Genomic DNA, 23256 nt, shown 5'->3' with positions numbered 1-23256 from the left:
CAGAGTCGCAAAGTGATTTCATGCTCTTTATTCAGCTCATAGTGGTGAGGAGGAATGAATGAAAGTCCCCTCACAGTATCTGCTTTATATACATTATTTACACAATGGGCTGCACATGATTGGCTAATCCCAGAATTCTACTGTAAGCCAATCAGGTTGTGGATTCACTTCTATCTGGAGCAGGATTGGGTGGTTCCTGCCAACCAATCATACTGCTGCATTGTTCTAGGACCAATCAGACTGCTGCATTCTGAATCCTATTGTTCTAGGACCAATCAGACTGCTGCATTCTGAATCCTATTGTTCTAGGACCAATCAGACTGCTGCAGTTTGGATCCTATTCAACTCAGTACATAACAAACAGCCATGTCATTTCCTTAATGATAGCACTTCATGTATTGGACTGAGTCCCAACCTTCAGCATGGCTTCGGTTTAGGATGCAAAATGGGAGAACCAGCAATCCGGATTTGGATCTGAGCCCCCTCAGCTGTTTACACAGAGCAATGTCACATCAACAGGCTGCCTCCATCAGAGGTCCTGGTAGTGCCAGGTTTATGCTTGCCTGGATAGAAAACAGAGATGTGCAGCCACTTTTCAGTGGCTGGAATGTAGCTTACTGGACACAGGTAAGAGCTGTACCCATTGTCTGTTTTTGCAATTGCTTGCTATTTGATTGCAGACCCGCTAGCCGTTTGCTCAAGTCCTGCTCCCCACTGGCAAGAATCCCTGGCACAAAAGGAATCTCGTTATTGATTGCTCAGTTTAATTGTCTGTCACCCTTAGGACCCTTTGTGAGACGCAAGGAAGGGGAAGATCTTCCAGGGTGGGAGACCGGGAGAAGAAAGGGAAGCTCTCAAGTGAAAGCTGTGAGGCTCCACCCCTTTCTGTGTGAGACAAGAGTTAAGACTTTGCATTTTCTTTTCTCTTTCCTTTTCCTTTTTATTTAAATTAGTACAGTGGTACCTCGGTTTTCGAACGTCTTGGAAATCGAACGTTTCGGTTTTTGAACGCCGAAAACCCAGAAGTTAATCCTTCTATTTTCAAACGTGCCCCAGAAGTTGAACGGCTTGCGCTGAGCGTTTTTCTCAATTAAATTTGCAGACCACCCTTTGCGCCTCGGTTTTCGAACGTTGCAGAAGTTGAACCATCTTCCGGAACGGATTACATTCAAAAACTGAGGTACCACTGTATTGTATTATGAAAAAGCTTCCATAAAATTTTATGGGAAAGGAAGAATTGTTTGTCACCCTTAATCCCAACTAAATTTGTTTTGATTGCTCTCTCTCACCGAGTTTGCCTCCTGAGATACAACCACAACTCTGGATAACTTTGTGGTACAGTAATTATTTTAACGGTACAGTAGGGGTCTGTTGATGTCCAGGTAATAGAATCAGCACATGCTGCCAGTGTACAGTGGACCCTTGGGTTACGTTACCTTCGGGTAACGGAATCCTCAGGTTGTGAACGTGGCAAACCTGGAAGTGTATACTTCCAGGTTTCGCCGCACGTGTATGCGCATGCACAGAAGCACTCTGCACACCATGCATGTACACAGAAGCGCTCAATTGCACCACGCACATGTGCAGAAGGGTGTCTCCTGTTACGAAATTTTCAGGATACGGCTGGGCCTGCAGAACAGATCCTGTTCGTAACCGGAGGTACCACTGTACTCTCTTTTCTCTTCTGCTTTTGGGTGTACGATGTACATAAAAAAAACCCCCTCATACCAATAGCTAAAAGTCAAGACTCAGTTCTGCATAGGATAGCATTAAAAATTGCCATTAAAGTATCCCACGGCAGCAAGATCCCAAGATACCAACTGTTCTTTTTTGAGCTTGTGCTGCCTGTCTGTTTCAGCTCTGGAGCTGGGGTTTATTTTGACCAGCCAGTGGCGTAGCGTGGGTTGTCAGCACCCGGGGCAAGGCAAGTAATTTGCGCCCCCTAACCCGTGGATTTGCGCTCCCTAACCCTAACCCCTAGATGTTGCGCCTGGTGGGACCGCCCCCCCTGCACCCCCCACGCTACGCCACTGTGCCTGACCATTGGCTGCCTGGGATGCTGAGTTTCGCAACATCTGAAGGGTCACAGGTTCCCTTCATCCCTGGTCTAAGCCGAGTGCCTATGCTGAAAGGATGGTCTCCCCAACAGACTGAAATCAGAGACAAACCTCTGTGTGTGTTTTAAAGGGCTGTGTGGGTTACATACAGTGGCGTAGCGTGGGTTGTCAGCACCCGGGGCAAGGCAAGTAATTTGCGCCCCCTAACCAGTGGATTTGCGCCCCCTAACCCTAACCCCCAGATGTTGCGCCCGGTGCGGCCGGCCCCCCCTGCACCCCCCACGCTACGCCACTGTGACCAGCTCCTGTTGCCAAGTAAAAAACTATTTAAAATTCCGCTTGTAGCCAAAAAAGGCCTGACTTCACAGTTCTGTGCCCTCAAACATCAGCCACGTCAGCATTTTGTATGCAAGAGTTTTAACCTTTTAAGCGAGCCATGCTCAAGATCTCTAAACAAACTTCAGTTGCAATGCAGAGCAAACACACTTTGGGTCCCTTTATCTCCTGCTGATGATTAACCAGCCAGGGAATCTGACCTCTTAAAAAAAATTAATTTTTAATTTTTAAACATTTTGACCAGCCCTCCTTTTCTTCCCACTTCAATTCATTCCTCCCCTTCTTTGAATGGCTTGACAGCACAATTGTCACTGCATTTCGGCAGAGGGCAGGAATGCACCCGAATTCTGCTCAAGATAAAAAATTTAAAAATTGGCAAGGTTCAGATGCTTCACAGAACGCTTCAGCACTTCTGTTTCATTAGATTTTTGTCCAGCCCCTCCTTCCAAAGGAACTCAGTATTTTTTTAAAAAAATAAACAAACTCTAAACATTTCAAAAGCAAACAAAATATTATCACAACTAAAAACACAAGCTAGACCTAACAACCGATGCAAGATCATATATGATGACTGCTGACTTGGAAGGGGTTTTTTATTATTATTAAAAAAGCAGGATTCTTTATTTAGGAATCTGCTCCATATTGCACAGAAAATCTCTGAGAGGATTTGCAACACCCTAAAAAGAAAATCACAAATATACACAAAGTACAAGCAAAAGAATCCACATGTTAAACGTCCCACAGATTACAATTAGATAAGTATCTCTTTAAACGTAAATAGAAACCGAAGCAGAAAACATGTGGGGAATAACACAGACCCGAAATACAGAAATTCCAGAGAGAACCACTTCTACCTACTAATTATGCCAAGTATGTATTTATAGGGAGTAGTATAGCTCTCTTCTCTGCTGCTTTCGCTCTCAAATGAAGCTCAGGCTAAAAATGAGGGAAAGGCTAGCTCTCCCCACCCCTGGACCTCCCTGTTCTCACCAGGGAACACCCACAGTCATTCCCTTAACAGCACCATGTGCAAAGTGCCCTGACCCTTGCAGCAACTGAGAAGGGTGATTTGCAGAGCGACTGTTTTATCCTTCCATGGGCTGGGACTGGGAGGGATTAGATCGGCTCAGAATCATGATAACAGGGCCTTCCCTAAAGGTAAAGGTAAAGGTAAAGGTAAAGGTAAAGGGACCCCTGACCATTAGGTCCAGTCGTGACCGACTCTGGGGTTGCGGCGCTCATCTCACTTTATTGGCCAAGGGAGCCGGCGTACAGCTTCTGGGTCATGTGGCCAGCGTGACTAAGCCGCTTCTGACGAACCAGAGCAGCGCATGGAAACGCCGTTTACCTTCCCGCCGGAGCGGTACCTATTTATCTACTTGCACTTTGACGTGCTTTTGAACTGCTAGGTTGGCAGGAGCAGGGACCGGGCAACGGGAGCTCACCTGTCGCTGGCCAGGGGTGATGGAAGTTGAGGAGTCCAGCGCTTGGTGTACTCTATCAAGCCATTTCTTACAAGCTGCCTGGGGCAAGTCACTGCTTCAGAGCCTAAAACCTTTCATGCAAAAGCAGAGCACAAGCGGGATTAAATAGGGGATGCGAAAGTCACTGCAGCCAAGAGCTAGGTGGGCCTGTGCTCACACATGTATACTACAACCTCAAAGGCTTTGCTGGATCAAAACAAATGTTTTCCTGCCTAAGCCAAGACCAGCTTTGCACATGCAGGTTCACCACTGCATTGCGAAATAGCTTACATGTGTGAATGGGATGACCCAAATGACCATTGCTAGGACTTGCATGTAGCCTCCTAAGCAGGCATGTATGAAGGCTTTGTTTCCATTCCACCATGTAGTTGTTGCATGCAGCGCTGTTTGCATTCCACTGCAGTTCGTCTTAGGCCAAAAACCTGCATTCTTAATCTCGCTGTCCACTGTGGCAAAATGGATCGATTTGTGCAAGTTACATTGTCTTTGTGTCATTGCACCCCTTTCAACACAATGCAAAGGAAGCACAATGCAGATCTGGGGTCGGGTTGGGGAACACAATCAACTCTGTACCGTTTGCAGACTGAAAGCAACACCACCGAAAATACTGTTTATATTCCCTGCACTGATTTCTGCTCTGGTAACAACAACAACAACAACAACTTATTTATACCCCGCCCATCTGGCTGGGTTTCCCCAGCCACTCTGGGTGGCTTCCAACAGAATATTAAAATACAATAACCTATTAAACGCTTCCCTAAACAGGGCTGCTTTCAGAAAGAATAAGCCAACATCCACTTCCCTTTCTGTTTTCTTCAGAATTCTCCAACATGCCTTGTAAGTCATTCTTCCTCTTCGCACAATTCTCAAGTTGTAAAAATCTCTATAAATATCATGAATGGTGTGTGTGGGGGGGACAAGGAGGAACCTCTTGCACTTACAAAACTGCAGCTAAATGCCCTTCTAATCCAGTTTCCAATAATGACCATCCAAATGCCTCTGGGGTTCCCACAATGAGGGCAGAAAGGAAAGTGTTAAAATTTAGCTCTTTATGTTTGTTTTAAATATTTGTGTATTATTTGTGCATTTGTGTATTATTAATAATTGGTTTATGTCAACCACTTAGAAGTTGGTTCGTTCGGTCAATTAAGCAGTTTCTATTTTTCTCTCTAAATGAGGATGTGTACAAAAAATGGAAAAGGGGAAACCACCAAAGAGGAATTCAAACAAATAGACACAAAGTCAGAAAAGCTAAAGCACAGAATGAACTCAGGCTTGCTAGAGCGGTTAAAAGCAACAAAAAGGGCTTTTATGGGTATGTCCGTAGCAAAAGGAAGAACAAAGAAACAGTGGGGTCACTCAGAGGAGAAGATGGTGAAATGCAAACAGGGGACACAGAAAGGGCTGAACTCCTCAATGCCTTCTTTGCCTCAGTCTTCTCCGATAAAGAAAACAATGCCCGACCTGAAGAATTTGGAGCAAATGATTCAGCAAAGGAAACACAGCCCAGAATAACTAAGGAGATAGTACAAGAATACTTGGCTAGTTTAGATGTATTCAAGTCTCCAGGGCCAGATGAACTGCATCCAAGAGTATTAAAAGAACTGGCAGATGTGATCTCAGAACCACTGGCAGTCATCTTTGAGAATTCCTGGAGAACAGGCGAAGTCCCGGCAGACTGGAGGAGGGCAAATGTTGTCCCTATTTTCAAAAAGGGGAAAAGAGAGGACCCAAATAATTATCGCCCAGTCAGTCTGACATCAATACCAGGGAAGATTCTGGAGCAGATCATTAAGAAAACAGTCTGTGAGCACCTAGAAAGGAATGCTGTGAACACCAATAGTCAGCATGGATTTCTGAAAAATAACTCATGTCAGACTAACCTGATCTCGTTTTTTTACAGAATTACAAGCCTGGTAGATGAAGGGAATGCAGTGGATGTAGCCTACCTTGATTTCAGCAAGGCATTCGACAAGGTGCCCCATGATACTCTTGTAAAGAAGCTGGTAAAATGCGGTCTTGACTATGCTACCACTCAGTGGATTTGTAACTGGCTGACTGACCGAACCCAAAGGGTGCTCATCAATGGTTCCTCTTCATCCTGGAGAAGAGTGACTAGTGGGGTGCCACAGGGTTCTGTCTTGGGCCCGGTCTTATTCAACATCTTTATCAACGACTTGGATGATGGACTCAAGGGCATCCTGATCAAATTTGCAGATGACACCAAACTGGGAGGGGTGGCTAACACCCTAGAGGACAGGATCACACTTCAAAACGACCTTGACAGATTAGAGAACTGGGCCAAAACAAACAAGATGAACTTTAACAGGGAGAAATGTAAAGTATTGCACTTGGGCAAAAAAAAAAATGAGAGGCACAAATACAAGATGGGGGACAGCTGGCTTGAGAGCAGTACATGTGAAAAGGATCTAGGAGTTTTGGTTGACCACAAACTTGACATGAGCCAACAGTGTGACGCGGCAGCTAAAAAAGCCAATGCAATTCTGGGCTGCATCAATAGGAGTATAGCATCTAGATCAAGGGAAGTAATAGTGCCACTGTATTCTGCTCTGGTCAGACCTCACCTGGAGTACTGTGTCCAGTTCTGGGCACCACAGTTCAAGAAGGACACTGACAAACTGGAACGTCTCCAGAGGAGGGCAACCAAAATGGTCAAAGGCCTGGAAACGATGCCTTATGAGGAACGGCTAAGGGAGCTGGGCATGTTTAGCCTGGAGAAGAGGAGGTTAAGGAGTGATATGATAGCCATGTTCAAATATATAAAAGGATGTCATATAGAGGAGGGAGAAAGGTTGTTTTCTGTTGCTCCAGAGAAGCGGACACGGAGCAATGGATCCAAACTACAAGAAAGAAGATTCCACCTAAACATTAGGAAGAACTTCCTGACAGTAAGAGCTGTTTGACAGTGGAATTTGCTGCCAAGGAGTGTGGTGGAGTCTCCTACTTTGGAGGTCTTTAAGCAGAGGCTTGACAACCATATGTCAGGAGTGCTCTGATGGTGTTTCCTGCTTGGCAGGGGGTTGGACTTGATGGCCCTTGTGTCTCTTCCAACTCTATGATTCTATGAACCGCCAACCTTCTCATGGGCAAGTCCTACGCTCTGTGGTTTAACCCACAGCGCCACCCGCATCCCTATAAAGTACCTATAACTTCCCCTAAACCTGCCTTCAAATCAAGAAGGAAACCACAGCAACCCTGGAGCTGGCATAGTGAATATCTCTTCCGCCATTGCCAGTGGTGAGGAAATCATTGCATGGAGGCTGGACTACTTGGGTGAACAAGGTTCTGCCCCACCAGCTGTTGCCTGCCTTCTTACTTTCAGCAAGTCCAGGGATGGGGTCCTGCCTGTCAGCTTCCCCCTCCTCAGGCTCAAGATTGCCCCCTGCGGAACTCAGCAGGCGAGGAGGATGGGGACAAGACTAAAATCAGTTGGCTTCTCTTCTCGTTGGTTCTGGCTCCACCTACTGTTGATCTTCCACCCTTCCAATGGACACCACTGCACACAATCCCTGGGAAGGGTTAGGAGTTCAAAAGTCGCTTTGCGCTTATAAGAAACCCATCTTTTAGCCTAGCAGCACTTTGGAACTCACTGCCAATTGATATCAGGCAGGAGCCTTCGCTGTATTCTTTTTGATGCCTGCTAAAAACTTTTTGGTTTAGACAAACCTATCTGGATATTTACAATGCTGATGTGTTTTTAGTTTATTGCTGGTTTTAATTATTTGAATGTTTTGATTGTTTCAATTAATAACATTCTTCTATTCTTTTTGCTTGGAGGTTGGTTGGTTTTACAATCTAGCGGGATACAAATCTCATGAAATAAATTAAATAGGAAATAAAATATTGCTCTGCCCTACATCTGCCTGGCACAAGCCTGGTTCAACCAACTTTGGTTTCCTTTCTCTCCTTCCCCCTTTGCTTTATGATTCCAAACTTTGGACTGCATGGTTTCATGCCCCTGATTTAGATGGGTTGGTTTTTGTTTTTGTTTTGCAAAAAAATTATTAGTTTTTACAATATCAACGACAAACAAAAACATAAAACAAACAAAACATAACAAACATAAATCATAACCTTATTGAAAATAACAGTTATTTACTTTGTAAAACGACTTCCTCGTTTTCCCTTCGTTGAATTTCATTGCGTATCCTTGTAACGGTTTTCCAAATCCCAATTTTAATACCCTTTAAATTAAACATTAACATCTTTAAATCTTCTCCTTCTTGTATAAAACATATCATTTTATCAGTTAACATAAATACAATCCTAAGCCCATTAAGTATCTGGACGCTACTTCCAGTTATTTTAGCTTAACAAATTTAGCTAAATAATCATTAAGTTTCTTCCATTCTTCGTGGTGTTCCTCCTCTTTCTGGTCGCGGACTCCTCCGGTTAGATCGTGTGTTTTTTAACTTACTCCAAAAAGTGGTAAACCAGAACCAATTAATTTGGTGGCTTTCCTACTCATTGTGCTGGACTCTGGACATCTGCCCCAAAGTCCTTACCTGGTCATGCCAGTGCCCAACAATCAGGTTCCAGGGTCATTCTGCCCCTGAATCTGGAGATTATCAGTCAATGAATAATCCTACATGATTTAAAGGGGATTGGCCAACAGAACTCAGCCGGTTTTTCTCCTTCTTTTCTTCAAAACGTTGCCTATTTATTTTTCTCATTTTTGTGCACCCGCTCTCCCACCAAGAACTGCATCAGAAAGTGCAAACAAGTGCAAAATCTGAAGAAGGATTCCATCCCGGATCTGCAGATTTGTGCATTTCAATTGCAGTTCCTCAGCACAGCCCTACTGGCAGGTCTCTGGGTCTCAGGCTCAAAGATAAGCACCTACGTTTTGAATTGAACAGACTGGAAACCGGGGCAGTTCTATTTTGCATCGATATTCATAACATAGGAAGCTGCCTTATCCTGACTCAGACCACTGGTCCACCTAACTCAGTATTGTCCACACTGACTGGCAGCATCTCTCCAGGGTTTCCAGCAGGGGACATTCCGAGTCATAGCTGGAGGTCTCGGGGATTGAATCTGGGATCTCCTGCATGCTCTCTCACCGAGCTACAGGTCTTTCCCTCCAAAGAACATGGGGAGCTCCCTTATACAGAGAACACCCAGCTCTATATAGCTTGCACTGACTGGCAGAGGGTCTCTGAGAACTCAACCTGGGACCTTCTTCATGCAAGGCAAGGGTTCTGCCACTGAGTTAAAGCCCTGCTGAGCAAGTAACATATAAATAGGCATTTAAAAATAAGGCAACAAACAGTGGCCGAGAGGCCTGAACAAGTCACAATTCATGAGCGTGCTAAAAAAGGAGGCTTTTGCGGGATGGAAAGAACAGCAGTCCCCTGTCCATTTAAAGCGAAGCTCAGTCAAGAGGTCATTGTGCATTTGCTCGGCAACACATTCCTCAAAGTGTCAGAGCATTAAATGGAAGTGACAGAAAGAGCTGGGCAGAAGCAGACAGAGAGAGAACTTACTTGGACCCCTGGTCAGTCAAGCAATGTTCCTTGTTGCTTCTGGAGCAAGGAGGAGAGAGCTCAACGTCACTGTCAGGGACCGGCCTCCTTTAAAAGGTGGAGACCGGCCCACCGTGTTGCAACACGGCTGGCTTCCCAAATTCCCCTATAACCACCAACGCAAAGGCATTTTCTGTTGTTGTTGCTGCTGCTGCTGCTTGCTTAAATGAACTGCAGATTATCGCACGGCTGCTAAGCTGGCAGGCTGCCCGCAAAGTTAGCAAGCCGAGCTATTCCAAAGAAACCACATGTTTTCAACGTTTCCTTTCCTTTTTGAAAAAGGAAAGGAGAATAGAAGGAGGGGTGGGATCCTGGAAGTTCTTCAGTCCTGAGGGCATCAGGTGAAAGAGAATGTGGAACTGTTCCCTCACCAAAGACAGGTGATCGATCGTCTCATGAAATCCACAGCAAACGGGTGTATTCCTCACCCTGGCTGGAGGCCAGAGCAGGAAAAAACGAGCAAACAAAATTTAAGTAGGCAGAAGTTATTGCAGAAAGACTCACGTCTAGAGTTTTGGGATCCTATCACACTGCTAGAGTACATTGAGAGCCAGAGGTCATGTGGTTTCAGGAGAGACGCAAGCATGCCTTGTTGTTCACATGAATCAATTGCGGCTTGTAAGGCGAAGCTTGCATATGACCATACTAAATTATATCTGAAGCAGAAACAAGGCACAGCCTTCTCTCCGGCGTGTTTTAACACGCTGCCCGTGTGACCCAATTGTGGCTTGCGAGATGCCTGCCGAGGACCTCAAAGCAAGCTGTGCCGCTCAGCCGAACCCTGTCAGAGAGAAAAGCAGGTGGAAAGAATGGAATTGTAGAATTGTAGGATTAGAAGGGACCCCAGCGGTCATCTAGCCCAACCCCCTGTAATGCGGGAATCGAAGGGCGGCGGCTGAGTGGCAGAACATCTGCTTGGCATGCGGAAGGTCTGCTGTTCAATCCCCAGCAGAGCAGAGAAGGCCTCGTCTAAAACCCCTGAAGAGGCACTGCCAGTCAGTGTAAGACAATACAGTGGTACCTCAGGTTAAGAACTTAATTCGTTCTGGAGGTCCGTTCTTAACCTGAAACTGTTCTTAACCTGAAGCACCACTTTAGCTAATGGGGCCTCCTGCTGCCACTGCACGATTTCTGTTCTCATCCTGAAGCAAAGTTCTTAACCTGAGGTACTATTTCTGGGTTAGTGGAGTCTGTAACCTGAAGCGTCTGTAACCCGAGGTACCACTGTACTGAGATTCCTGTATTGCCAGGGTTGGACTCAGGGGTACATGAGGTACAGGGACCTGTGATGTGACAGTTGCCAACATCCCTACGTATATTTTATTCACACCACTTTAGAGAACACATCTGTTCCCACTCCCAATGATTTTGGGGAAGGGCTGTAGTTCAGGGGTATTAACTTAATACAGTGGTACCTTGGGCTACATATGCTTCAGGTTACATACGCTTCAGGTTACAGACTCTACTAACCCAGAAATAGTGCTTCAGGTTAAGAACTTTGCTTCAGGATGAGAACAGAAATCGTGCTCCGGAGGCACGGCGGCGCAGAAGGCCCCATTAGCTAAAGTGGTGCTTCAGGTTAAGAACAGTTTCAGGTTAAGAACGGACCTCCAGAACGAATTAACCCGAGGTACCACTGTATCATTAATATTATTTGTCGTCATGATCATCATCACACCTAGCCCTAGTCTGGAGTCCTCCAAGGACAAACCGGACACGTCGCAGGGCAGAGTCTTGAGGAGTTAGACATGGCCTCCTGAGTATGTCCTTTATGGGCATTCCTGCTGAAGAACTCTTGACACCCTCAGAGCAGGAGGTGGAGCTGGGCCACAGTTCTCGAGAAGGCCCTCAAACCCCCAGGCTGAAGAGCATGTGTCTACAGACATGGAGTCAGCATGAGACTTGTGTGAGAGATGTCTACTTGAGAGTAATCAACCCCAGAGGTTCTTTCATTACCTGCAGCTGTTTTTCGGGTGTGGCCTGGGAGGGCAGAGTGTATGAGGTTCTCCTCTTGAGCCTTCTCCAGTGTTGGGGAAAACACAACCCTCCACTTGAAGCTAATGCCTCCCTTGTCACTGAATTCCTTGTGATATTGATTTTGGACCGCTGCCCAACCTCTTCTCAGGATCAAGTCTGTTTCTCTGTGCTTACTGTGGTTTGTTTCAGCTTGGCTGTAGGTCCAACCCTTCCCTTTCATGAGAAATTTGTATCTCCTAAGGCTGGGCTCCTAGTTCCTGAGGTCAATCCCTGGTGTGTGAGACACAGCTTGTTGGGATTTTGCCTCAGTTTATTGTTCTGTATCCAGCCCATTACTGGGTGGATGCAAGTACCGCTCCAGGGTCTGCACAGATTTAGATGACCCAGAGAAACGGCTCCGGGTGTATGCATTGTGATGGGCCCTTGCTCCAGATTTATTTATTTATTGGATTTATAAACCACCTTTCTCTCTCCAGCGAGCTCAAAGTTGTGTACGTGGTCCCACCCCAATTTAATCTCCACAACAACCCTGCAAAGTGGGTTAGGCAGGGTCACCCAGTGAAATTCATGGCCAAGTGGGGGTTTGAACCCTAGATGTCTGGATCCTAGTCAGATGCCCTAACCCCTTACACAGCCAGTGGCTCCAGGCAGATGCTGAACAAGAGGGATGGGGAAGCAGAGGCTTGCCTGTCATACGTAGCAATAAAACTGCGCCAGGATTTGCCGTGTTCAAATACTGGCATTGTTTGGGCTATTATCTTATCAAATCGCTTGCAACCCATTGAAAAGAGCTCTTCCCTTATTATGGTTTAATCTGATGTGTCGGCAGTTGGATTTTTTTGGAAGGAAGACTTATCTGCAGGGCCAGTTTCAGAAGGTATAATGGGGAGGTGGGTGATTGTCCCCACCTCTTTTCTTTCTTTCTTTCTTTCTTTCTTTCTTTCTTTCTTTCTTTCTTTCTTTCTTTCTTTCTTTCTTTCTTTCTTTCTTTCCTTTTAAAATAATTTTTTGTTGATTTTACATAAAGTTATTCAATCGCCATAATTGTTCCAAAACATAAAAATAAAAGACCTCCTTCCCTCCCTCCATGGATTCCATTTCAAAAAGTTTAACCTTTCTTCCTGCATCTTTTACCGTTATCAGTCTATTATATAATCACATTAACCAAAGTTCGTTTCACTTTACAAGTGTCATTGTTATCCCTGCCAATGATTTCAACTGTGGTTTTTGAAATATATTAAAAAGTTATTCCGATCTTTTAAGAATACTTTGTTTACCTGGTTTCCGATCTTTCCCGTCAGTCTTGCCATTTCTGCATACTCCGTCAGTTTCGTCTGCCACTCTTCTTTCCTCCATCTTTCCTTCTCTATCTTTCCATCTCTGGGCTAGAAGCATTCTTGCTGCTGTCACTGCACACTTAAACAGCTCCCACCTCTTTTGTGACTTCCCTGTGTCTGTTTTGGATAGTAAGCCATGGATTGGGAAACTGAGACCTGGGATGTGAATGCAACTTCCCAAGCCCCTCTATCTGGTGCTGGAGATCTCCTGCCCCCCAAGTCCCCTTCTCAGCTATACCCCTTACTGCTCCTGCATCACCCTCTCTGTGGCTGTCATTTACTGGCTGGAATGTGTCCTTGAAGTGGATTTGGACTTCCTTGCCTGCATGGGGGCTTGCGAGTGGCATGGGTTTATAACTTCTTTTTTTGTACAACCTCATGTTCCTGTAGCTGAGTTAGATGAACTTTTGCCTAAAAACAAAGGAATGAACTGCCATTTCCAAATCTTTTGAAAAAAGGTCACCCTGAAATTGATAGATCGATATTTGTACAGTATATGTAACTCTATAACGTTTTGTGTCATGTGCATACAGTGGCGTAGCGTGGGTTGTCAGCACCCGGGGCAAGGCAAGTAATTTGCGCCCCCTAACCCGTGGATTTGCGCCCCCTAACCCGTGGATTTGCGCCCCCTAACCCTAACCCCCAGATGTTGCGCCCGGTGCGGCCGGGCCCCCCTGCACCCCCCACGCTACGCCACTGTGTGCATAGCCTGTATTATATAATACAGGAAAAATAGAGTTTGCCAAAATTTTCTAATACAGTGGTACCTCGGGTTAAGAACTTAATTCATTCTGGAGGTCCCTTCTTAACCTGAAACTGTTCTTAACCTGAGGTACCACTTTAGCTAATGGGGCCTGCCGCTGCCGCCACACGATTTCTGTTCTCATCCTGAAGCAAAGTTCTTAACCCGAGGTACTATTTCTGGGTTAGCAGAGTCTGTAACCTGAAGTGTCTGTAACCCGAGGTACCACTGTACTTTTGCAATGTTTGATGTTACTGTGTACCATTTTGTGTTCCACAGCTGCTGATCTTACGAGCTGGATCGGATCTTACCAGATGTGCAGAAAATCCAAAGAGAGGTGTTGCTTAACCGAGCTTCAATTCAGGGAGTGAGATTGGATTTTTTTTTGCAAAGCATAGCCATGGAACAACAAGAAAAACTTTCAGACCCAGGGTGGTTGATTGGCACACAATATGATCAAAATACAGATCAAACGAATGCGTACCAATTTGTTTCTGATTGTGTACACACCAGGAGGCATTTGCCTCATGCAAATATGTTCACACCTTGGCAGAGATGAATTAGGGATGCTATTTGGTGTGAAACTGGTTTGCGAAACAAGGTATGAAACAGAAGCATTTCACAACAAGGTAAAGGATACATATGAGTTTTGGAAGTGTGAACACAGATTAAGAGTTTGGATTTGATATCCCGCTTTATCACTACCTGAAGGAGTCTCAAAGCGGCTAACATTCTCCTTTCCCTTCTTCCCCCACAACAAACACTCTGTGAGGTGAGTGGGGCTGAGAGACTTCAGAGAAGTGTGACTGGCTCAAGGTCACCCAGCAGCTGCATGTGGAGGAGCGGGGAATCGAACCCAGTTCACCAGATTACGAGTCTACCGCTCTTAACCACTACACCACACTGGCTCTCACTGGTATAAATAAAACCCCAGGGCTGAGAGTGCACTGCAAACAGAAGTGTTAGCGCAGCCTCAGAAACCTTCAGTCACATGAAACTGAACCCATGTAGCATTAGACCCACCTTTGCCACCCTCACCTCAGAAATGTGTTAAATTATCAACTCATTTAAACCAGTGCTTACTGTTTAATCCCCTGCTAAACCCGCAGCACAGTGTCAGTGAAAGGGACCAATAATTAGAAGGCTGGGTTCCTTCACAGATGTTTAATGGTTAACAGTGAATCTCCTCATCAGTATCACTGCCAAACAAATGTGGACCAAACTGAAAATGTGAAGGTGTTTAAAATCTGAATGTTTTAAGTTCTGAAGTTTTAAAAGCAACAAGGCAGGAGTTGGCTAGAGGAACGGCCGCTGTCAGCAGTGTTGCAGAGGCAAGGCTTGGTCACGAACCGTAAACGGTGTGTAGCAACCGTCCTACCTGTTGACCCAACTTTCCAGAAAACTGCGCCGGGACAATGAGCCCATAGAAAAGATGCATTGCAAACAGCATTGTTCCGCTTCCCCATCCATCAGGATGAAATGGGCAGTATATTTGTGTTCATTTAAATAACGGCGTCTAAACTTTGATACGGAACAGTGATTAGACAAACTTCATATTTTAAAATGGATTCCTAGTACGGGAGTCCAGATCAGTAGCATAGTAGGGGGGTGCAGGGGACCATGGCCCTGGGTGCAAATTTCCAAGGGGGTGCAACCAGATGCCCCCATGATGGGCTTCCTCATCAAGACTGGAGCCACAGGGAAGCAAACTGCGCCCACGCCAGGCCTTTGGGGCTGGGGCAGCGTTGCCTCCTCCTCCTTGTGGCCAGCAAAGGGATGCCCAGGCACACACTGACCCTGGGCCAGCCAAGAGGGGGGAGGCAAGGGTGCCTCCCATGTATACCTGGGAGGTCCAGTATACCTGAAGGAGCATCTCCACCCCATCCTTCTGCCCGGACACTGAGGTCCAGTGCCGAGGGCCTTCTGGTGGTTCCCTTGCTGCAAGAAGCCAAGTTACAGGGAACCAGGCAGAGGGCCTTCTCGGTAGTGGCACCCACCCTGTGGAACACTCTCCCACCAGATGTCAAAGAGAACAACAACTACCAGACTTTTAGAAGACATCTGAAGGCAGCCCTGTTTAGGAAAGTTTTTAATGTTTAATTGGTTATTGTATTTTAATATTCTGTTTGAAGCCGCGGGGTATAAATAATAAATTGTTGTTGTTGTTGTTGTTGTTGTTGTTGTTGTTGTTGTTGTTGTTGTTGTTGTTGTTATGTACATTGCCCAGAGTGCCTTGCTGCAAGGACAGGAGAGTGGGGTGACGCAGCAGTGCTCCTGGCTTCGTCTTTCCCACCCTTGTTTCCAGGGCTGGGCCTAGTTTGGAAAAAGAGACTCCCTCAATTAGACGTTGGCTGGCAAAGAGATTAACTGCTGCCCAGTTCATCCAGGGGGCACAAAACATGTCCCGCCCTGGGTGCCAGCGACCCATTCCATTCTTCAGGTTCTATGCTCTAGGGACGCGAGTGACGCTGAGCCTCTTGGGCTTGCCGATCGGAAGGTCAGCGGTTTGAATCCCCGCGACGGAGTGAGCTCCCTTTGCTGTGTCCCAGTTCCTTCCAACCTAGCAGTTCGAAAGCACACCAGTGCAAGTAGATAAATAGCTACCACTGTGGCAGGAAGGTAAATGGCATTTCCGTGAGCTCTGGTTTCCGTCACGGTGTCCCGTTGCACCAGAAGCGGTTTAGTCATGCTGGCCACATGATCCGGAAAGCTGTCTGTGGACAAACGCCAGCTCCCTCGACCTGAAAGCGAGATGAGCACTGCACCCCATAGACACCTTTGAGTGGACTTAACCACCAGGGGTCCTTTACGTTTTTTTGTGTGTGTGTGTTTTGCTCAAGGTTCCGGTTCTTCATAATTCTCCATTTTGTCCACCCGTCTCTAGAATCCCTTTCTTGCCAACTTTCTGTTTTTTGTTTTACATTTGCAGTTTTCGAACTCATGGCAAGATATGGCCACAGCTCAGTAGTAGAACATTAGGGCTTATCTGTGCACCTGCTTGTCCCATGCCTAGAAAGCAATGAGCGGTTTTCCCCTTGTGCTGCTCCTTTCTCATGGAAAACCTGCTCTTTAGTGGTATATTGGAGCAAACAGCCATCCAGAGAAAACCCAAGTGGCTGTTTGCTCTGACAGAGCGCTAAAGAGCAGTTTTCCCTGGGGGAAAGCAAGTGGACAAGAAGAATTGTTAGCTTACCAACCCTTAGCTTAACAGGCATCCCCAAACTCAGCCCTTCAGATGTTTTGGGACTACAATTCCCATCATCCCTGACCACTGGTCCTGTTAGCTAGGGATGATGGGAGTTGTAGTCCCAAAACATCTGGAGGCCTGAGTTTGGGGGTGCCTGGCTTAGCATAAAGAAGGTCCAGCCCTGTGCGTCTTTGGGTAGGGCTGGGAATATCACCTGTCTGTATCCTCTCAGAGCTACTGCCTCTCAGGGTAGATAGAAGAGGGACTCAATGGCCAGCCTTGGTAGAAGGCAGCTTCCTATGTTCCTAACATAGGAGTGTATTGTGTATATTATTGTTTTATTATTATTTATTGAATTTTTATACTGCCCTATACCCAGAGGTCATAGAATCATAGAATCATAGAGTTGGAAGAGACCACAAGGGCCATCGAGTCCAACCCCCTGCCAAGCAGGAAACACCATCAGAGTACTCCTGACATATGGTTGTCAAGCCTCTGCTTAAAGACCTCCAAAAGAGGAGACTCCACCACACTCCTTGGCAGCAAATTCCACTGTCGAAGAGCTCTTACTGTCAGGAAGTTCTTCCTAATGTTTAGGTGGAATCTTCTTTCTTGTAGTTTGGATCCATTGCTCCGTGTCCGCTTCTCTGGAGCAGCAGAAAACAACCTTTCTCCCTCCTCTATGTGACATCCTTTTATACATTTGAACATGGCTATCATATCACCCCTTAACCTCCTCTTCTCCAGGCTAAACATGCCCAGCTCCCTTAGCCGTTCCTCATAAGGCATCGTTTCCAGGCCTTTGACCATTTTGGTTGCCCTCCTCTGGACACGTTCCAGTTTGTCAGTGTCCTTCTTGAATTGTGGTGCCCAGAACAGGTCTCAGGGCGGTTCACAGAAACTGCATCTCTGTGGCGATGCACCACCGCCAGATCAAATGCGAGAGAGGCTCCCTGCCCTTTTTGCACCGTGGCACAAAGGTGTGCAATTCCTGCCCCACCCCACCCCAGGGCTTGGGGCATCTCATCTAGCCCTGGGCCCTGCTCCAGAATGGAGTTTGGATCCAGAATACTTTGCTGCAGCTGAACTTTGCTGCAGCTTTTCTTGTGTACAAGAGGGTGGGGGGAAAGGATAAGGGCAAGAGACAAGATGCATCCCTAGCTAACAGGAACAGTGGTCAGGGATGATGGGAATTGTAGTCCCAAAACATCTGAAGGCAGCCCTCTTTAGGGAAGCTTTTAATGTTTAACAGACTACTGAATTTTAATACTTTGTTGGAAGCTGCCCAGAGTGGCTGGGGAAACCCAGCCAGATGGGCGGGGTATAAATAATAAATTATTATTATTATTATTATTATTATTATTATTATTATTATGCATTGACCCGCTCAAAGCTATGATTGCTTGTGGTTAATACAGTCATACCTTGATTCACAAACGCCTTGCAAGTCGAACGTTTTGGCTCCCGAACACTGCAAATCCGGAAATGAGTGTTCCGGTTTGTAAACGTTCTTTGGAACCCGAACATACGACGCAGCTTCCTCAGCTTCCGATTGGCTGCAAGAGCTTTCACGCCTTGGTTTCCAAACATTTTGGAAGTCGAACGGACTTCTGAAATGGATTCCGTTCGACTTCCGAGGGCCCACTGTATCCTAAAAGGGGTGGTGGAATTAGAGTTGGAGAGGATGCATGCCATAAGAAAGCACATTTAAAGTGCATGACTTCCCTCAAAGAATTGTGGGAATGGTAGTTCGGGGGGGGGGGATTACAGCTCCCGGCATTATTTGGGGGAAGTCACACAGGTGTGCTTTAAACATAGGCTGTGCCTCTACTCAAGCTTATACTCTCCCTCCCTGCATTGCATTCGTTGATGTTTCAAGAGGAATGAATGAAAGAAAAGGGATACGATTTTCCCTTCCCCACTTGCCAGAATTTTGTTAGAGGCCCGGCTGTATGGCTATAAAATTATCAGGTTTGGGGGTCTAGCATCCATCCGCTGCTATGGTATTGTAATGGCTATATATATGGTAATGGCTATTATATATTGTCTAAGCAAGAGCGCTAACTAGGTGTGGGGGAGGAATTTGGTTCGGTTTGCATTTTAGTGCACTTTCAGAAACAAAATGTGAACCAAATCACAGCTACCCTTTGAAATTCACATTTCCCTGCATTTTCTGATGCAGTTCTCCAACAGAGAGAGGTGGGGCATGGAAAAATGTGTAAATTAGAGGAGAATGTAGCTAAAAATGCATGATAGCCAAGCAAACCCCCCCCAAAAAACAGCAGTATATCAGTGGGAACTGCTTGTTTAAAATGTATGCATTAGACAAAATGCACACTAAAATTCTGCAATTTCTTTTTTTGTGAGGGCTTTAAAAAAAATAAAAACTGACGTGGAAACGCAGTGAAACACTCTGAAAATAGGAAAAATGAGAAGCTGAAATTGAAAGATTTGTGCATCCCTACGGTCTACCACGAGGTGGTGCTGTTCCATGTCCTTTGTGCTTGCCCTGTTCCGCTTTGGAAATGTTCCTGCGAAGAACAGATGTGTGTGAGAGGCCTGAGCTGTCAGTTTAACTTGCAGATCTCTAATCAAGTCTGTTATTCTAATCAGGATACCTACAGGATATAGCAGAGCAAGGGAAGTCCCTGAGAGGAGGGGGCTGAGAGGGGGGGGGGAGAGAAAAGGCGTCATTTGTCCTTTCCCAACTTCTGAAGCGACTTGAATAGCATGGCAAGGCTTCTACACCAGAACAGCTGAAGCCCTGAACAAGAACACTCCACCAAGCAAGTGGGGATGTGCTGCAACACTGCGTTGCAGCTCCCACTTGTCTTCCCATAGCTATTAGATGCATAGCACAGATTCATAGAGTTGGAAAGGACCACGAGGATAATCTAGTCCAACCCCCAGCAATGCAGGAATCTCTTGACTCGAATCTCTAGGGCTCGAACCCACAACCCTTAGGTTGAGAGTCTCATGCTCTTGGATCCAAGGGTGGGGGGGGAGAGGTCAATGAATTTCCTCCCTGCCATTAAGATATGAAAAATGCAAGTTAAGTAGGTCTAGAAACACTTAGCAACTTGAGAGAGAGAGAGCACAGGATGATATTCAAATCCACTGATTAACTAACAAAGGCTTCTTGTTTTCTCCCTGCTGTGGGACTTGAATGCAGTGTATCCTTTCAGGTTTCCCCAGTTACCTTGGCGCAAGGAGAGGAACTTGAGAGAAACGCTGAAAAGGTTCTTAACTCTTGCTTAGGAAGAGGTGGACAGCTCCCCTGGCATTTCTTGAGTGAGGACACTGTGCTATGCTTGTTGTCGTGTTGAAAGCAGGCCTGGTGTCAGCACCTGGCATTATTTGGAGAGCTGGGAAGCCAAGCTCACTCCATCAGGTAAACGGTAAGGTAAAGGACCTCTGGACGGTTAAGCCCAGTCAAAGGCAACTATGGGGTTGCGGCACTCATCTCGCTTTCAGGCTGAGGGAACCGGCGTTTGTCCAAAGACAGCTTTCCAGGTCATGTGGCCAGCATGACTAAACCGCTATTGGAGCAATGGGACACCATCACGGAAGCCAGAGCGCACAGAAACGCTGTTTACCTTCCCGCCACAGCGGTACCTATTTATCTACTTGAACTGGCATGCTTTCGAACTGCTAGGTTGGCAGGAGCTGGGACAAAGCAACGGGAGCTCACTCCGTCGTGGGGATTCGAACCGCCGACCTTCTGATCGGCAAGCCCAAGTGGCTCAGTATTTTAGACCACAGAGCTACCCGCGTCCTCCGTCAGCTCAGGTGTCACAGGCCAGCTCCATCAGGCTTCCTCTCACCTGGATGCAACCATCCCATCAGGCTGCCTCAGTAGGAAAGATGGCATACCCTCCAACATTTCTCCAATGAAAGTAGGGACATCCAATTCCATAATGATAACCTTACTATTTATACCCCACACATCTGATTGGGTTGCCCCAGCTGCTCTGGGCAGATTCCAAAATATATAAAACCATAATAAGACAGTTATAAAAACCTTCACTGTACAGGATTGCTTTCAGGCAGCTCGGGGCTTGTTATTATCATTATTTATTGAATTTATATACTGCCCTATACCTGGGGGTCTCAGGGTTAGATAATGCCATACCCTCCGACATTTCTGCAATGAAAGCAGGGACATCCTAAGGGACAGTGGGACAATCCAGGATCAAATAAGAAACCAGGACGGCTTCACTAAATCAGGGATGTCCCTGGAAAATAGGGACATTTGGAGGGTCTGAGATTGAAAGCAGGGCTCATTCCATCAGCTTTGCTGAAAGCCAAGCTCCATGTAGCATCATCTCCTGCCTCTGCACTGTGCCAGTTTCCAGCAACCTGTCTGAAGCCAAGCAGTTCTGAGTCTCCACCACCTGGGAATCTTCTGTATGCCCTCTTGAGATCCATCATGAATGAATGCCCCATCTACACTATACATTAAAGCACTATTATACCACTTTAGACAGACATTGCAGTGGGGAGCTAAGAATCCCGGGAACTGTAGTTTGTTAAGGGTGCTAAGAGAGAGTTATTGGGGACCCTTCTTCCCCTCACAGAGCTACAATTCCCAGAGTGGTTTAACAAGTAAATCCTCTTCGCAGAGTCACGGGGGTCTCCTCATAACTCTCAGCACCCTTAACAAAGCACAGTTTCCGAAAACGCTGGCAGCACTAAGGTAAATTCAACAGTATAACCTATTTAAAAGGGATGTAAGAGGGGAGAGTTGAATTAAGACAGATATATAAAAATATGTAAGCAAATCAATAGAATCTTGGAAGGGGAGGGAGGGAAGTTGTTGAATGCATGGGTATAATGAAAGATGCCTATTTTGAAATGTAAAATTTGAAAACTTTGTGAAAATTATTTTTAAAAAACCAAACAAAGCACAGTTCCCAGGATTCTTTGGAGGAAGCCATGATTGTGTTAAAGTGGTATCATTCTGCTTAAAATGTACAGTGCGGACAGAGCAACAAATGTACAGTGGTACCTCGGGTTACATACGCTTCAGGTTACAGACTCCTCTAACCCAGAAATAGTACCTCGGGTTAAGAACTTTGCTTCAGGATGAGAACAGAAATTGTGCTCCAGTGGCGTGGCAGCAGCGGGAGGCCCCATTAGCTAAAATGGTGCTTCAGGTTAAGAACAGTTTCAGGTTAAGAACGGACCTCCAGAACGAATTAAGTACTTAACCTGAGGTACCACTGTATTAAGGACTCGGCTACATTAGTCAAGAAAAAACGCTTTAAACATGTTATAACACTGTGACACCAAATGGTGCTGTAGAGTTCCGAAAGCCAACGTGATTTCCCATTACAAGGTTTACAATGCGTTTTCCTGAAACGTTTTTTAGATGGTTCTAGATCCAGCCTAAGTGGAAAACTGGAGCGAGCAAAAGCTGCCATGGCCCCTTCTCTCCTTTCCGTTATTTTGTAGAAATCTTGAAATGATATGTGGGAACAATTATTACAGAAACACGTGCGCACCCAAAAAAAGCAAAAGCACAAACCCAGAATCTCAGCTATGATAATATAGAACACACAGTACTTACAACTTTAGTCATGAAGAATGAGCCACACTAGTCACCCCATACTCTGCTGTATGTAATATATGTATTCTGGAAAGATCTCTAGAGGTGACTTGGAAAAGTGATAATGACCTACATTTGACGTACAACCTTAAAGCCACCAGTCCTCTTTAAAGTCTGCTTTTTACAAGTCTCTTGTCTCTTGATGTAAATGTGTGCTGTTCTGGGCTGCAGGTGCATCCTTCTGTTCTACTGACCCATTTTCCTCTTCTCTGGCTTCCAATTCTTTGTCCTCCTGCACCAAGGTCTTGTTCTGTTTCCTTAAAATGAGGAGCACAATCACACACGGGATGTAGGACACGGCACGGAGGGCTGAGGGCACACCCAGGTACAGCTGCCTGGAATGCAATTTGGACAACATCAGTAAAGAGCACCGTATCCAGAAGTTCTCATGCTCCAGAAGTTTTCCCAAGGAGAATCAAGTCGCCTCCATGCACTGATGGAGCTTATTTTCATTGGCCTTCTTGGTAACCTAAGGCTTGTTTGCATGTTACACTGAACACAGATACACACTTCTATGTGTGTGCCAGTGTTTGTGTGAAACAGTGTGCTATGTATTTGTTATTTGTTTACCAAAGGTGTCATGGACTTTGAAGACACTCAAACTCAGAACGCAAGGGAGAAATGTGCTAAGAGGAAGGTATGCTTGGCAAATCCACACCATGATCAACTCCTGCCCGGGAACCAATGTCCCCACTGTAGAAGGACGTGTGGATCCAGAATTGGCCTCCACAGTCACTTACAGACTCATTGTTAAAACCATGTTCATGGAAGACAATCTTACTCGGCTACGAGTGATCGCCAAAGAAGAAGATACATGCACCACTTAGTGGCTGTGGCAGCCTCAAAGCTATCTTCCAAGGCTCTGGAGCAGACCTAGTCAATGTAGTACCCATACAGCTCCCATCAGACCTAGAATGGTCAGGGATTTGGGTGTTGCAGTCCATCAAAATCTGGGCAAGGCCACAGGCTTCCCACCCCTCCA

At 45.9% G+C, this 23256-nt stretch overlaps 2 protein-coding genes and 1 long non-coding RNA gene across 9 annotated transcripts in view; 1 reads left to right on the top strand and 2 right to left on the bottom strand.

Moving 5' to 3' along the window:
* Nucleotides 1-9918, bottom strand: part of LOC310686839 (solute carrier organic anion transporter family member 1C1-like) — a 32429-nt gene extending 22511 nt beyond the window's left edge. The window contains exon 1 of one of the 2 annotated variants that reach the window (XM_083461183.1): nt 9385-9918. The gene's annotated coding sequence lies outside the window, so the exon portion shown is untranslated. The remainder of the gene's footprint in view (nt 1-9384) is intronic. The other variant, XM_083461184.1, reaches the window with a different exon arrangement.
* Nucleotides 370-23081, top strand: LOC310687068. Its single transcript, XR_014516176.1, has 3 exons — nt 370-627; nt 785-889; nt 22850-23081. It is a non-coding gene; the product is annotated as an uncharacterized lncRNA (long non-coding RNA).
* SLCO1A2 (solute carrier organic anion transporter family member 1A2) overlaps nt 20725-23256 on the bottom strand; it is a 38432-nt gene continuing 35900 nt past the window's right edge. For all 6 annotated transcript variants that reach the window (XM_083461168.1, XM_083461167.1, XM_083461166.1 and 3 more), the window contains one exon: nt 20725-22609. In XM_083461168.1, coding sequence (XP_083317294.1) covers nt 22396-22609 — 214 coding nt within the window. In that variant the 3' untranslated portion in view covers nt 20725-22395. The remainder of the gene's footprint in view (nt 22610-23256) is intronic.

The sequence above is a fragment of the Podarcis liolepis genome, assembly GCF_965112155.1.
Source record: "Podarcis liolepis genome assembly, chromosome: 10".
Taxonomy (NCBI): Eukaryota; Metazoa; Chordata; class Lepidosauria; order Squamata; family Lacertidae; genus Podarcis; species Podarcis liolepis.
Note: the sequence above shows the minus strand (reverse complement) of the source record. Positions and strands in the feature narration are given on the sequence as shown.